This window comes from Chiloscyllium plagiosum, unplaced genomic scaffold (assembly GCF_037043375.1).
Source record: "Chiloscyllium plagiosum isolate Xiang-an unplaced genomic scaffold, Cpla_swu_hap1 HiC_scaffold_8, whole genome shotgun sequence".
In the NCBI taxonomy this organism is placed as follows: Eukaryota; Metazoa; Chordata; class Chondrichthyes; order Orectolobiformes; family Hemiscylliidae; genus Chiloscyllium; species Chiloscyllium plagiosum.
The window spans coordinates 66,442,328-66,458,025 of record NW_028270146.1 but is presented as its reverse complement, the minus strand read 5'-3'; the positions used below and the strand labels follow the sequence as shown (position 1 = coordinate 66,458,025).

General features: G+C 39.3%; 1 protein-coding gene across 16 annotated transcripts in view; it reads left to right on the top strand.

Annotated features, from left to right (window-relative positions):
- The window catches only part of ralgapa1 (Ral GTPase activating protein catalytic subunit alpha 1), a 315,513-nt gene that overhangs the window by 230,219 nt on the left and 69,596 nt on the right, over window positions 1-15,698 (top strand). For 15 of the 16 annotated variants that reach the window (XM_087989919.1, XM_087989918.1, XM_087989916.1 and 12 more), the window contains 2 exons: window positions 1,880-2,035; window positions 10,921-11,079. In XM_087989919.1, coding sequence (XP_087846045.1) covers window positions 1,880-2,035; window positions 10,921-11,079 — 315 coding nt within the window. Of the gene's footprint in view, window positions 1-1,879; window positions 2,036-10,920; window positions 11,080-11,194; window positions 11,266-15,698 lie in introns of all 16 variants that reach the window. The other variant, XR_015757926.1, reaches the window with a different exon arrangement.

The window sequence follows — 15,698 nt, the reverse complement described above, 5'->3', positions numbered from 1 at the left end:
GTCGAAGAGTATGGCACCAGGACAGAGTCCAAACAGATCAATCTATTCATCCTGCATCCATGAAGCAGGACCATAGCAACAGTAGCTATATTCAACTACAATCTGTAACCTCATAGCCCAGTATATCCCCACTTTGCCATAACCATTAAACCTGTATTTTCTCATCTTTTTGCTTTCACAATTTTTGTTTTTTTAAATTTCACAGCTGCATTTTCCATTCTGCAATACTGTCCTCTTTGTATCTTGTATAAGTTTCCCACTGTTTTATGCACAATGTCTAGATTTGTGAATTGCAGCATTTTTTCCTTCTGGAGACGTATTTGTTCTGAAGTCTCTTTTATCTCTTCCTTTAATGTCGCTCATTACTCTTGTATTGATCTACCCTGGAGTAGTTGCTTCCAGACTACTTTGTGAAAACAAAACTCACACCTCACCCTACTAAAATTGGCCACCCCTGTGTTTTTTTATCTTGACCCATCATTGTCATTTCCCATATCGTGCTAAGTCTAATGGGATTATGATCGCTGTCACTAAAATAGTTTCTTGCTCATACACCTTCCACCTGCTTTATTTTTAAACTAAGTCACCAAATCTCTCTTGTTTGGCTTACTGTGCAGTGACAAAAGAGGTTCTCCTGAATGCGTACTCATAATTCTGTCATCTACAACTTTCATGCTGATTTTATCCCAGCTAATGCTAGGCTAATTTGAATTCCCTACTGTGATCCTGTTATTTCTGCAATTCTCAGCAACATGTTTACATTTTTGCTTCTCTCCACCTCATCTGATTGTTGGATGCCTATAATATATTTCATGGAATGTGATAGCCTTTTGTTTTAATGCTTCAATTCAGCCAATATCACCTCACTTGAAAATTGGCATCACTGTTCATGGCTGTGATGATTTTCTTAATGAATATTGTGACTTCACCCCAACATCGTTTTACCTCCCCTCTTTATCCTGTATATATATTTTTCATTCTTACATTTTAAGCTATTTCTCAAGGATAACTATAAATTATGGTTCAATGTCTCTTGTTAACAATACATTTTTGGAGATTGAGCTATGCTGGTGACATGTGAAAAGATGTAACCATTAATCTTAACTGGTTTCTATTTCAGCATAACAAGGCAGTCTTTTGTGTCACTTGAACAACTTGTAACATAGCTTAAACAATAGAAGACGTCCTTTCACCCCCATTACAGAAACCTTTCTTCAAGTGCTCCAAATGAGTATTGCAGAGAAGAAAGACTTTTTAGCTATCAGTCATCAAGGCAAATGTGACAATTCCAGATTTCAGATGATTGCAACAATATATACTACAAAAGAAAAGGTTGCTGAATGATTAACAAGTTGACTCTGGCTGAGATGTTGCAGATGTGAAACAACAGCTCCCGGCAATTCAAAAAAGACTCTGCCTTCTCTTTACAGAGAATTCCTGCCTTTGAATGTGTGTTGCTTCTAGCAAATATAAGTAAGCTCCATTGTGAGTTTGACAGATGACCTAAAATTGGTTGTTCGTATAAATATTAGTAAATTCAGGATTGTTCTACACAACTGCAAAATCATGTATAACAGTCAATCTTCTATTTTGGATTTTGCAACCTGGGCAGATTGAGTGCAATTGCCTCCAACACAGTAGTGTTACATCACATAACATGTGATAAATCACAAGCTGGCCAGCATATTATTAAGTGACTATCATGTAGAGATTTACTGTCTCAAAATTTTAAGACTATATATAACTGTATGCTAACAGTTGTCATGTACTCTAACGGCGTATTGCATTTTCTGGCCGCAACAAGTAGATAATTAATTCATGTTCATGATATTGGTAAATTGGATTTTCTTAATTGTAGTCTCATTTATTTATGTTTCAGGTTAACCTTACTAATCATTGTGGCTTCATGGGTGGACTACAAAGAAATAAAAGCACTGGTCTCTCCACTCCATACTTTGCTACGTCCACCGTAGAAGTAATATTTCATGTATCTACAAGAATACCTTCTGATTCAGATGATTCTTTAACAAAAAAGGTATGGTTTGTAATAAATATATAGCTACACATATTCTTAACACCTTCTAAATTGACAACTTGGTACATTAAAATACAGTATCAAGTCAGATATAATTTTATTTCATGTTGGCATTGATTTGAAACTGGGTGTATCTGATTTTGAAATTGCACAATGTATCAGTGGGTTTTTCATTATGCCTTATTGTTACCATAATGAAATCATCTGTTAAAAATTCTGGTGGATTTATTTCAAAGTTTATTATTTTGTTTGTTGCCAGTGTTGACTTCTCAACTTTTAGCCACCTAAGTAAGTATTAGATAATATTAGTATGTAGTGTTAAGTTGTGTAGGCAAAGTCATACAATCAAAGAGGTCTACATCACAAAAATAGGTCTTTTGGCCCAATGAGTCTGTGATGGTCAAAGCAACCGCCTAACTATTCTAATGCCATTTTCCAGCCGTTGATCCACAATATTGCGTGCCTTGATTAAAGTTAACATAAGCATTAGTTCGTTCATTTATCTTGGTTGTCTTTCCTCTCTCTGTCAACATGTAAGGACTCATCAGTTCCCATTCAGAAAAAAAACGAAAGCCCTTTCTTTCTTCGGGGAGAAGAAAAGAATTGAATGACCCAGTTTAAGGAGGAAAGTGTTCAAAAGAAAGTTTTCATGAACAAACACTGCTACTTGCGTTTTCCTTTATAGTGAACATGACCTTGGCTGAGAATGGTGTTTTGGAGGTAGCAACAATTAAGTTTTATTTGGATTCTGAACAAAATAATTGTGTAAGTGTAGAATGGCAGAGGGAATTATCATTTATCAATGTGACAACTAGCATACTGCCATGAAAAGTAGGAATCCATACCCATAATTTAACACACATTTTAATACTTGTTCTCAAATTTTAAAAGTTATTTGAAAAAAACACTGCTTTATTCCAGTGAGGAAAGGAAAATTTCATTACCATTATTCTAGACTGTGCTCAAATCATAAATCCATGTCCGGTCCATTGTCAGGAGGGAGATAGTGGCAGAGTAATAATAATACTGGATTGGTAATCCAGAGGCCCAGGTAAATGGTCAGGAGACATTGGTGCAACTCCAATTCAGTTAATAAATCTACGATAAAATGCTAGTCTCTCTAATGGTGACCATGGCACCAGATTACGGCGACAGTTGAAGCTTTTCACTGTATTTTACCATTTTATTCACAGTAAAATGCAAGTGACAATAAATCATTCAATTCAGTTCAATGTCATCCATCGCTGAAAACTTGATGTATTCTATTCAGAGACTATTTCCTTCCTTTAGGAAAAGAAATCTGCCATTGTTACCTGGTCTAGTCTATATGAGACTCCAGACCAACAGCAGTGTGGTGAAGCCTTCAAGGGCTTAGCAGTTCAAGGGCAATCAGGAACAAAGTAGCAAATGCTAGTCTTGGCACTGACACCCATATCCCATAAACGAACAAAGGGAGAAAAAAGTGAAGTGGTACTGACAATAAAACATCAATCTGGCTTTGAAATTTTCAGAATCAATTGAATAGTCAATAAATAATTTCTTGTTGCCATCGTGCTTAACAGTTAGTCATTTTGAGTTAGAGCAGTAGTTCCTATCAGTTGATTTGTGTGTTGTAACTTACTGAAATTGTTGTAGTGATCAAGAGGAAAGACTATAGAAAAATTCAAATTGTTTCAGGTTGAGGTCTTAAGTGGATAACTGTACTTTCAAAGATTACTTGTAGGATTCTGTGTTTTCCATCCCTTCACATTCCAGTTCTTCACAGATGAACCTAAGATTTCTTTCACTTTTAATTACTTACTTAACTGGCCATTTTTTAGTGCTTTCTGTAAATGGGTTGCTAAATTTCCTTGCCCCTCCACAGCTCAAAACCATTCAGTAAATATCATTCTTAGATTCAGAATAGGTCATCTTGCACTTGCCCATGTTGAACCCTGCCTCGCGCAATTTAACCATTTACTTAATACGGGAGTACATAGAACACCGAACAGTACATCACAGGACAGGCCCTTCGGCCCTTGCTGTTGTGCCAAACTTTTATCTTACTCTAAGATCAAACTAACCTATGTACCCTTCATTTTACTATCATCCATGTACCTATCCAAGAGTTGCTTGAATGTCCCTAATGTATCTGTCTCTACTACTATCACTGGCAGTGCATTCCATGCACCCACCACTTTCTGTGTAAAGAACCTACCTGTGACATCTTCTCTAAACCTTCCTCCAATCACCTTAAAATTATGCTCCCTTGTGATGACCATTTCCGCCCTGGGAAAACGTCTTTGGCTACCTACTCTATCTATGCCTCTCCCAATCTTGTGCACCTCTATCAATTTGCCTCTCACCCTTCTTCGCTCCGATGAGAAAAGCCTTAGCTCCCTTAATCTTTCTTCATAAAACATGCTCTCCAGTCCAAGCAGCATTCTGGTAAGTCTCCTCTGCACCCTCCCTGAAGCTTCCACATCCTTTCTGTAATGAGACAACCAGAACTGTACACAATATTCCAACTGTGGTCTAACCAGAGCTCTATAGAGTTGCGGCATTACCTTGTGGCTCTTAAACTCAGTCTCCCTGCGAATGAAAGCTAACATACTGTATGCCTTCTTAATAACCCTATTAACTTGGGTGGCAACTTTGAGGGACCTATGGACATGGACTCCAAAATCCCTCTATTCCTCCATACTAGGAGAAAGTGAGAACTGCAGATGCTGGAGATCAGAGCTGAAAAATGTGTTGCTGGAAAAGCGCAGCAGGTCAGGCAGCATCCAAGGAGCAGGAGAATCGACGTTTCGGGCATAAGCCTTTCTTCAGGATTCCTGAAGAAGGGCTTATGCCGAAAACGTCGATTCTCCTGCTCCTTGGATGCTGCCTGACCTGCTGCGCTTTTCCAGCAACACATTTTTCAGCTCATTCCTCCACACTACCAAGAATTCTCCCTTTAACCCTGTATTCTGCATTCAAATTCAACCTTCTAAAATGAATCACTTCACACTTTTCCAGGTTGAACTCCATCTGCCACTACTTCATCCTGCCAATGTCCCGTTGCAACCTACAACAGACCTCCACACTATCCAACACTCCATCAACCTTCATGTCATCGGCTGTAGCAACGTCCAGCTTTTCAGCAGTATAGAGGTCTGTAAAGGGACAGAAGTAACAGGGTTGTTGTCATAGGTGACTTGAACTTCCCTATCATACTAACCACCTCTTCATCCAAGTCATTTATAAAAATCACAAAGAGCAGAGATCCCAGAACAGATCACTGCGGAACTCCACTGGTCACAGAGCTCCAGGCTCAATACTTTCCATCTGTTACCACCCTCTGTCATCTATGGACCAGCCAATTCTGTATCCAAACAACCAACTTTACCTGTATCCCATGCTTCCTTACTTTCTGAATGATCCTACCAAGGTGTTTACCAAACACCTTGTTAAAATCCATGAACACCACATGCTGTACCTTCATCAATGTGTTTTGTCACATCTTCGAATGATTCAATAAGGCTCGTGAGACATGACCTGCCCCTCACAAAGCTATGCTGACTATCTCTAATCAAACTATGGTTTTCCAAGTAATCATAAATCCTGTCTGTCAGAATGCTCATTGATAATTTGCCCACCATAGACGTAGGACTGAGTGGTCTGTAATTCCCAGGATTAACCCTATTCCCTTTCTTGAACAAGGGAATACATTTGCCAACCTCCAATCATCTGGCACTACTCCAGTGGACAGTGAGGATGTAAAGGTCATCGCCAAAGGCGCAGCAGTCTCTTCCCTTATTTCACGCAGCAACCTTGGGTATATCCCATTTGGCCCAGGGGACTTATCCATCCTTATGTTTTTTGAAATTTCCAGCACATCCTCCTCCTTAACATCCATCTGTTCAAACTTTTAAGCCTGTTTCATGCTGTCCTCAAACAACAAGGTCCCTCTCAGTAGTGAGTACTGAGGCAAAGTATTCATTAAGGACCTCCCCTACCACCTCCGACTCCAGGCATAAGTTCCCTCCACTATCCATGATCAGCGCTACCCTCACTCTGGCTATCCTCTTATTCCTCACTTAAGTATAGAATGCCTTAGGGTTTTGCCTAATCCTACCTGCTAAAGCTTTTTCATGCCCCCTTCTAGCTCTCCTAAGTTCATTCTTCAGTTCCATCCTGGCTATCTTGTAACCCTCCAGAGCCCTGTCTGATTCTTGCCTTCTCAACCTTATGTAAACTTCCTTCCTCCTCTTGACTAGATGTTCTACATCCCTTCCTTGCCTCAGTGGAACAAACCTATCTAGCACTATCAGCAAGTTCTCCCCAAGCATCCTCCACATTTCTGTTGTGCATTTTCCTGAGAATATCTGTTCCCAATTTAGGTGTCCCAATTCTGCCTCATAGCATTATAATTCCCTCTCCCTCAATTAAATATTTTCCCATACCGCCTGCTCCTGTCCATCTTTGTATATAGTAAAGGTCAGGGAGTTGTGATTACTATCACTGAAATGCTCTCCCACTGAGAGGTCTGACATCTGGCCTGATTCGTTGCCAAGCACCAAATCCAATATGGCCTCCCCTCTAGTCAGCCTATATACATATTGAATCAGGAATCCTTCCTGGACACACCCGATTAAAAACTGCTCCATCCAAACTATTTGAACTCAGGAGATTCCAATCAATATTAGGGAAGTTAAAGTCACCCACGACAACAACCCTGTTACTTCTGTACCTATACAGATCTCTGCTGAAAAGATGAATATGTTGCAAAGGCCTTTCGTTTCTACTAAGCAGACTAATCCAAAGAATACCAAATTTTAAAGAATCTTAGTACTCTGTATGAAAAGGGTAAAGGATGTAAATTGGTTGGCAAGTTGGTTCTTATTCACTAAGGCGTGGCTATGGAGCAAACAACAGGGCATATCAGGCTCTTCAAACTCCTGAGTAACGCAAAAAGAGCACAAGCCAGCCTACATTAAGTGTAGGGACCCATGCATTTAAACATTAATTTTTTATGAAATATTATGAAATTTGGCATACCTGATAAATGAAATACCAGAAGTGTTCGTGACATCTTCCTTTTCAGTCGTAGGTATGTTAATGTGTCCTTAAAACTTTGTGCTCCCATCAGAATGTGCTAACTGATATTGTACTCAGTAACTTTACAAATCACTATTCTGAAGGCAATGTAATGTCAAGCTGAGGCACCAGTTCAGTTTCCTGTGAGAAAACATTTTTGCATTTTTCTGTTCCAAGTGCATACACCCAATCCCTCCTGGCCGTGTCTTATTTCAGAAACAAATACTGACCCATGTCAAAAGGTTGCCTCTAATACCATGTGCTTTAATCACGGTTTTTTTCTGTGGGAAACCTTACCAAATTGCTCTGGAGTCGAAAGAAATAACATTTATTAACACACACTTTATATAACTTGGTCTTTGCAAATACATGCTGGTTCTCTGATCAGTTCATATCGGTCAGTATTTAGTTGCTATTTGTCTCATGTCAGCTGTTGGAATTCACTTTTTAAAAAAGACTGCACTTTTGCTTACTTCTCTCTCCAGCTTAAAAAGCTTCCTTTAAATCAAATTTTCTCATCAAGTTTTTGGTCACCTCTCCAGCAGCCATGATTTTCTTCATCTGTGTCATGCTTTGGGCATTTTGTCTGAATTAAAGTTAGAACGTTTTTGCAAGTTATTATAGTGTATCCAAACCACAATGAAACAAAATTATTGAAATCCAGAAATATGACCAACAATTTTTACTATTGCCTCAACACAAATACTGAAAAGTGAAACCAATGTGAAGACTGGCCCCTATAAAATATTGCATGATGATTTTCCATAAAACATCAGGTTTTGTGCTCCAATGGAAGTTCAACCATTTGCTTCCTTAATTGCATCAACTTTCTTTATCATTATTGTTTCTTGATCAAATGCATCATACTTTCAAAAAAATTAAATGAATGTAGTGCATGGGCCAATAATTTTCCTCACTTAATTTATCAATACTATTATACTGCACTGATGAGTTACAATTAAAAATTTTTTATTAAACAAAACCCATTTTGTGTGGCCACTTTGTTCACTTTGGATAAATACGTTGAACTGCGTTCATCAACAGTGTTGTCTGATCCAAAGCATTCAAATATCCAACTGTTATCAATTTAATTCTTCATTTTGCTCTTCTGGCAATATTTGCAAAAATGGGTTTGCTTCATCTTTCTTGGAGTTGTCTTTATAATTATACAGGAACTAATCAATAATTGAATGGATTGTCTAGTCTTATGTGTTGCCCCATGTGAATTTGCAGTAATTTAATATAATTGGAAAGTACATTCATGTTTTAGATGTGCTGAGAAAACATTTTATGCACCCATTGTACAAACGACAATCTACAATCATATTTTTCTACAGAATTTTATCAGTTATATTTTAATCAATTGAAACTTCACACCTTAAAGTTTGTATTTTGTTATGAATGAACATTAGGGCATCATTTGGCTGTTATCTCTTACCCCAAAGATGCATTATTGGATATAATATTGTATTCATTTTATTTATCAATAAATAGTGGTTGAAATATAATATTGCAGCATAACCAATTCCAGTAATAAATTTAATTGGATTATGTGTTCTAAATTGGGAAAGTATTTACTTTGCCAATAGCAGAACAACTCGATGTATTGTGCAATACTTCATTTGGCTTGTGCAGGAAAGTCATGCTTGTAAACCTAATATTTGCTGAAGTGCTGCCAAGAGCAGAAAAATTGCAGCTTCGCTGTCAGGACAAAGAAGCAATTCGCAGATTAGATAATCCATTTAATGATTGAGCAATTCCTAGATTATTATGAAGATAGTTATAAAAAAAATCAGTCAAACAGAATGGCTATCCAAAGATGTCTGCTACGTGCACAGAAGTGGGCTGTGATGTCTGCTGACCTCTATAAAAGCATCTGCACATGCTCAATTGACATCTACATGCCAGGATGTGTCTGCACATGTACAGTTTATAGCACCATGTTCTATGCATTGTGACAGCAGTCGCATACATGCAGGCACACCCCGCCAGGGCTGTTGCAACAGCCCATGTGCTGCTGACATTGACCCCACCCCACCCCTTTCCACTGGCTGTGGATGAGGAGAAAGGTGGGAGTGAGGGTGAGACAGAGGTTATATCTGAGAGCCCAGGGAGCTGGGGGCAAGGCAGAAAAGGAAGCTGAAGTTGATAAAGAGGACTTTCTCTCACTGGCAGTATCACCTCAGTCACCACTACCTCAACATTTAGCCCTCTGTATTCTTGAGACACTGCTTGGGTGGAGAAACTCTTCTTCATCAGCCCCAGACTGCACCTGCATCTCCACTTCCCTAAGTCCTGGATCACATTTCTGTCTGAAACGTGGCAGATTTCCAGAGACAGGTTCTGCTGCTTTCTATAGCTTCATAATTGCATAGAGAGCCTTCTACTACTACCTTAAAAGAGACATTGATAGTAGCCTAGATTCAATGACAAAACTGAGGCAATTCAAGAGTAAAAAAGTTGTTCTTCTCGATCTGTTATCTTTTTCAAGTACTATCAGCCTCACCATCTATTCAGAAATAGCATATAGAACTATAAATAGATTCCCCAGAACAACATGGAATTTGAGGATAATGAGGGTGAAGGAAGGAATGTGTGCACTGTGGCTTCTTCTGTTTCTGGACCTCCTGTACCACCAACTCCATCTCACATTTAACTGCATCCTCAGATGCTCAGAGGGTTTGCAGTATTTTACACATTTAGCAAATTTTTTTGGTTTTATACTCTTGCCCTATATTTATGAAGCCTGTTGAAAGCTCAGTTTTAGTATGATATACTTGACCATAGCTTTATCCAAAAATTGCACGTAACTTGATTGCTCATAATATGCAACCAGCTCCATTTCATTAAACCCAACCCTTTGCAATATTCAAAAGACTCAGGCTTTTTAAAAAAAAAATGCTCTGCCTGAGTAATAACTGCTTTCTCATTTTATGTTGAAACAAATCACTTACAAATGCTCAATGGGGAACATATAATAGGAGAGTAGATTACTACAGATAGTAAACATTTAAAATAGAAACAGAAAATCCTGGTTCTGTGGAGGAGTCATATTGGATTCAAAACATTAACACTATTTCTTGCATTCCACAGATGCTGCCAGAGCTGCTGAGTTTCTCTAACACTGATTTTATTTCCAATCTCCATAATCTTTAGTATTTTGCTTTTACTGAATTCTAGAATTACTCAACAACTGCTTCTCTGAAGAAAGAAACTGTGTTAATGTTTTGAACTTAGGGAACAAGTTGACATCCAGTTTCTCATCACTGTCCAGGGCTTTCCAATTGGACATAGGTAGATCATTTTACGAGTATAATTTTCCTTTCTCAGACATTGATCTTCATGAACTTTCATTCATTGCTTGAACATAAATTTATAAATCACTCCAGCTTTTGAACTTTGCATGGTGGCCAGGTGTGATCAACCTCAGTTAATACAATATTATGGTCGTTGATCAGTTGCACGGCTCAGATTCAAATTGCTCAGTGCTGGAGACCCCTCACAGAAATTACAGAGAGGCCTGCATTTCTGTCATGCGTAGTACCCTTTCTTTGCTTCTGTTTCAAATTGCCATATCTTTAGACCTCCTAAAATCATTCTGAATCACATCCAAATAATCATGCTCCATATACTTCCATATCATTGCTTGTGTATATTCTCTGAATCCATTGCTGTAAAGCAGAAAAAATATGCAATGTCCAAGCGTAAACTTTGAGCTAACGCTAGAGTATGTTGTTTTATCTTTGTTTGTGTAATTGCTCTAATTTTGAAATATTAAAATTTTTGCTGTTTCACTCTACCCTTTTCTCTCTCATTGTGGGCAGTTGAGACATCTTGGGAATGATGAAGTGCATATTGTCTGGTCAGAGCATACAAGAGACTACAGAAGAGGAATTATTCCCACTGAATTTGGTGATGTCCTCATTGTTATTTATCCAATGAAAAATTTTATGTTCAGTATCCACATAATGAAAAAGCCTGAGGTAAGGTAATCCTAAAATGCACTAAATTATTAAACTGAATTAGATACCAGAATATTTTGCACATTATTTTAGTGAAGTTGTTTATAAAACTGGAATACAAGTTATATATTTGCAGCAACAACACAAAATCAAAATCCGCATGTGCTGGAAATCAAAACAGAAAATACTGGAAATACTCAAAGTCAGGTAATATTTGTGGAGAGAAACAGGGTTAACGTTCAGGTCAATGACCCTTCATTAGATCTAAGGAACAGTATAAATAATATGTATTAAAATGGAAATAGGGCAGGAAGAACCAAAAAGGGAAGTTCATGAAGGAATATAGGGAAGATCAAGATTAAATGACAAAAGATTTCATGGTACACAGCCAAAGGGAGTGATAGTAATACAGTAAAGATACAAAAATGTGTTCAGTTTAAGTGTGAATGGCTGAATAGTGACTGTCCAAATACCCAAGGAGGGACTACAGAAAGGAGTTTTAAAAAGTGAAGAAAAATTTAAAATAAAATGTTTGCAGTAATAATGATCTTAAATTTTTGAACTTGCTATTAAATCGACAATTGTTGAATATTCAAAGGGGAGCAACTGTTCTTAAACATTTGTTGAACTTCATTCGACAACTGTAGCGAGTCATGAATGCAAGGGTGAAAATGGGAACAAGGTGAAGAATTGAAATGACAAGCAACAGGAATCTGGTGGCCAGGCTTGTGGATTGAATGGAGGTGTTCTACAAAGTAATCACACCATTTGTTTCATCCTCCCATTGTAGAGGAGACCACATCGTAAACAATAAATAAAACTAAAGTTGAAAGAATTGCAAGTAAATCACTGTTTCACTTAGAAGAAATGTTTGGAACATGAAGAAAGGATTCTGGGTAATTGAAGATGAAGAGCAGGAAAAAAACTTGTGGCTGTAAGAGCTGGTTCTTTTTTGAGGTATTTTCAGTGTTGGAACTGATTCCCTCAAATACTAAGAACAGTTTTATAAGCTGTTGCATTGTTTTGGAACTTCTGGGAAAAGAAAAATCAAAACTACAGCACTTTAAAAAGAGGAAGACAGACAAAGGCATTCACCAACACATTCCACCCTGACTTTAAATTTACCTGGACCATCTCTGACACCTCCCTCCCCTTACTGGACCTCTCCATCTCCATTAATGACGACCGACTTGACACCGACATTTTTTTACAAACCCACCAACTCCCACAGTTACCTGGATTACACCTCTTCCCACCCTACCTCCTGCAAAAATGCCATCCTATATTCCCAATTCCTCCGCCTCCGCTGTATCTGCTCCCAGGAGGACCAGTTCCACCTCAGAACACACCAGATGACCTCCTTCTTTAGAGACCGCAATTTCCCTTTCCACGTGGTTAAAGATGCCTCCCAACGCATCTCGCCCACATCCCGCATCTCCGCCCTCAGACCCCACCCCTCCAACCGTAACAAGGACAGAACGCCCCTGGTGCTACCTTCCACCCTACCAACCTTCGCATAAACCAAATCATCCGACGACATTTCCGCCACCTCCAAACAGACCCCACCACCAGGGATATATTTCCCTCCCCACCCCTTTCCGCCTTCCGCAAAGACCATTCCCTCCGCGACTACCTGGTCATGTCCACGCCCCCGAACAACCCACCCTCCCATCCTGGCACCCTCCCCTGCCACCACAGGAATTGCAAAACCTGCACCCATTCCTCCTCCCTCACCTCCATCCAAAGCCCCAAAGGAGCCTTCCGCATCCATCAAAGTTTTAACTGCACATCCACCAATATCATTTATTGTATCTGTTGCTCCCAATGCGGTCTCCTCTACATTGGAGAGACTGGACACCTCCTAGCAGAGTGCTTTAGGGAACATCTCTGGGACACCCGCAACAATCAACCACACCACCCTGTGGCCCAACATTTCAACTCCCCCTCCCACTTTGCTGAGGACATGGAGGTCCTGGGCCTCCTTCACCGCTGCTCCCTCACCACCCGACGCCTGGAGGAAGAACGTCTCATGTTCCGCCTCAGAACACTTCAACCCCAGAGCATCAATGTGGACTTCACCAGTTTCCTCATTTCCCCTTCCCCCATCTCACCCCAGTTCCAAATTTCCAGCTCAGCACTGTCCCCATGATTTGTCCTACCTGCCTATCTTCCTTTCCACCTATCCACTCCACCCTCCTCTCTGACCTATCACCTTCATCCCCTCCCCCATTCACCCATTGTACTCTTTGCTACCTTCCCCCACCCTCCTCCCTGACCTATCATCTCCATCCCACCCCCACTCACCTACTGTACTACATGCTACTTTCTCTCCACCCCCACCCTCCTCTCATTTATCTCTCCACCCATCAGGCACTCTGCCTCTATTCCTGATGAAGGGCTTTTGCCCGAAACATCGATCTTCCTGCTCCTCGGATGTTGCCTGAACTGCTGTGCTTTTTCAGCACCACTCTAATCTAGAATCTGGTTTCCAGCATCTGCAGTCCTTGTTTTTACCTAGACAAAGGCATTGGCAGAGATGACATGAGAAGTGATTCAAATGGAGAAAGAAACCTACACTGCTGTCTGAATCTGCACAGCTTTAATGTTCCAAATGCAATAAGAAGGATAGAAAGGGGGCAAGAGAGGAGGGGAGTGGTGTTTTTGATTTAGGTTAACATTATGGTTGTGCTTAGGTCGAATAATCCTGGGAATACGTCCAGGGAAGTTATTTGCGTGGAACTGAGTATGAAGAAAGGGATGATCACCTTATTGGGATTGTACTATAGACTTTCCAGTAGTCAGCAGGAAATTGAGAAACCAATTTGTAAAGAGATCTCAGTTATTTGTAAGAATAATAGAGGTGGTTATGGTAGGGGATTTTAACTTTCCAAGCATTGACTGAGACTGCCATAGTGTTAAAGACTTGGATGGAGAGGAATTACATCCAATTCCAGCTTCTCCCCCTCAAACTGCAGGGTGAATTTTGTCATAATGTGGTCACTGCCCCCTAGGGGTTTCTTCATCTTAAGCTCCTTAATCAAGTCAGCTTCATTACACATTTTCAAATCCAGTACAGTTCCCACATGGGCTCTACCAGAAGCTGCTCCAAAAAAAACCATCTTGCGCACATTCCACAATCAGCTACCAGCCTGATTTTTTTAATCCACCTGCATATTAATCTTCACAATGATTATTGTAATATTGCTTTTATTACATGCCTTTACTATCTCCTAATTTATTTCTGTCCCACATCCTGAATACTACAAAGAGGCTTGTACTCAACTCTCTGATTTTATTTCCCTTTTCTGTTCCTCAACTCTACCCACACAGATTCTACGCCTTCCGACTATATATCGGAATATAGATATTCTTGGTATCAATTTAATTTTGTTTCTTAGTAGCAAGGCAACCCTGTCCCCTCTGCCCATCTGCGTGTCCTTACGATAGAATGTGTATCGTAGAATTGAATATTTAATTCCCAGCCCTGATTCCCTCCGTGATAGCCACAACATTGTATCTGCCAGTTTCAATTTGTGCTACAAGCATATTTAACCTCATTTCATATACTGTGTGCATTTATGTACAACACCCTCAGTCCTGCATTGATTATCTTCCCTCTCATAGTTGTCCCCTTAATAGCTGAGTCTGAAGTTAAATCCCTGACCCTTTCCATACTTTCTGTCCTATTACTTGTTTTGGAACCTTTAACAACTTCTACTGAGGCCTCCGCCCCCTCCTTTAATTTGTCCTTGTAACTGAGACCTCGCCCCTCCCCACACCCCACTTGTAGACTTGGGTTATGTTCCTGCTGAAGAGGAAACAAGGCATACTTGCAGCTTATGTGAAGTCATGTACATAAAATTTACAAAAAGGGACTTAATATGAGTCATGGTTCGATAAGACTTTGATAGATTTCAAAAGGTCACTCAATAGTAATTCTATAGAGGAATATATCATGGACTTTAATAGACTTTTATATGCAATTACAGAAATTAAATTTGGGAATTCTTTGTTCTGTGGTTTCTGTCAAATATTTGGATTAAGCTACTGTGTCATAAATGGGCAAGCTTCTGCTTTTAACTGGAGTTGGGTTCTCAAATTGAAACACAGCAGTGATCTTATAGTGGAACAAAGAGAAAGTCCTGGGCATTTTTATGACATATATTGATGTTTTATGGGGACATACTGCACAACTTGGACAATTTGTAACAGTCAAAATCAAAGGGGCATTTAAGATTATAAGTCAGTCTTCGGGTACTTTTAAATATACTGGCTTAGATATGAATCAGAATAGGCTTGAATGAACAGTTATATCTAGAACTAGGTAAATTGAGCAAGATAATTACAGAAAGATGATCTTCCAACTGAAGAAGAAACAAATCATTAATATGGATGATTGGATAGTTAAACTGGCTGTTTACTCAAACCAGGTCAGGCGTATTGAAACTTAGATGATGAAACACACTGCAATTGAAGTGCTGAGGGCAAATAGAATATTAAAGCATTTAAATTTGCAGAAACGTATATTCTAGTTTCAAACCCTGGGTGACCCAAAAGACATGAAATCAATCTTTTTATAAAACAAAGAACTGTGGGTGCTGAAGATCTGAAACAAAAACAAAAATTGTTAGAAAATCTCA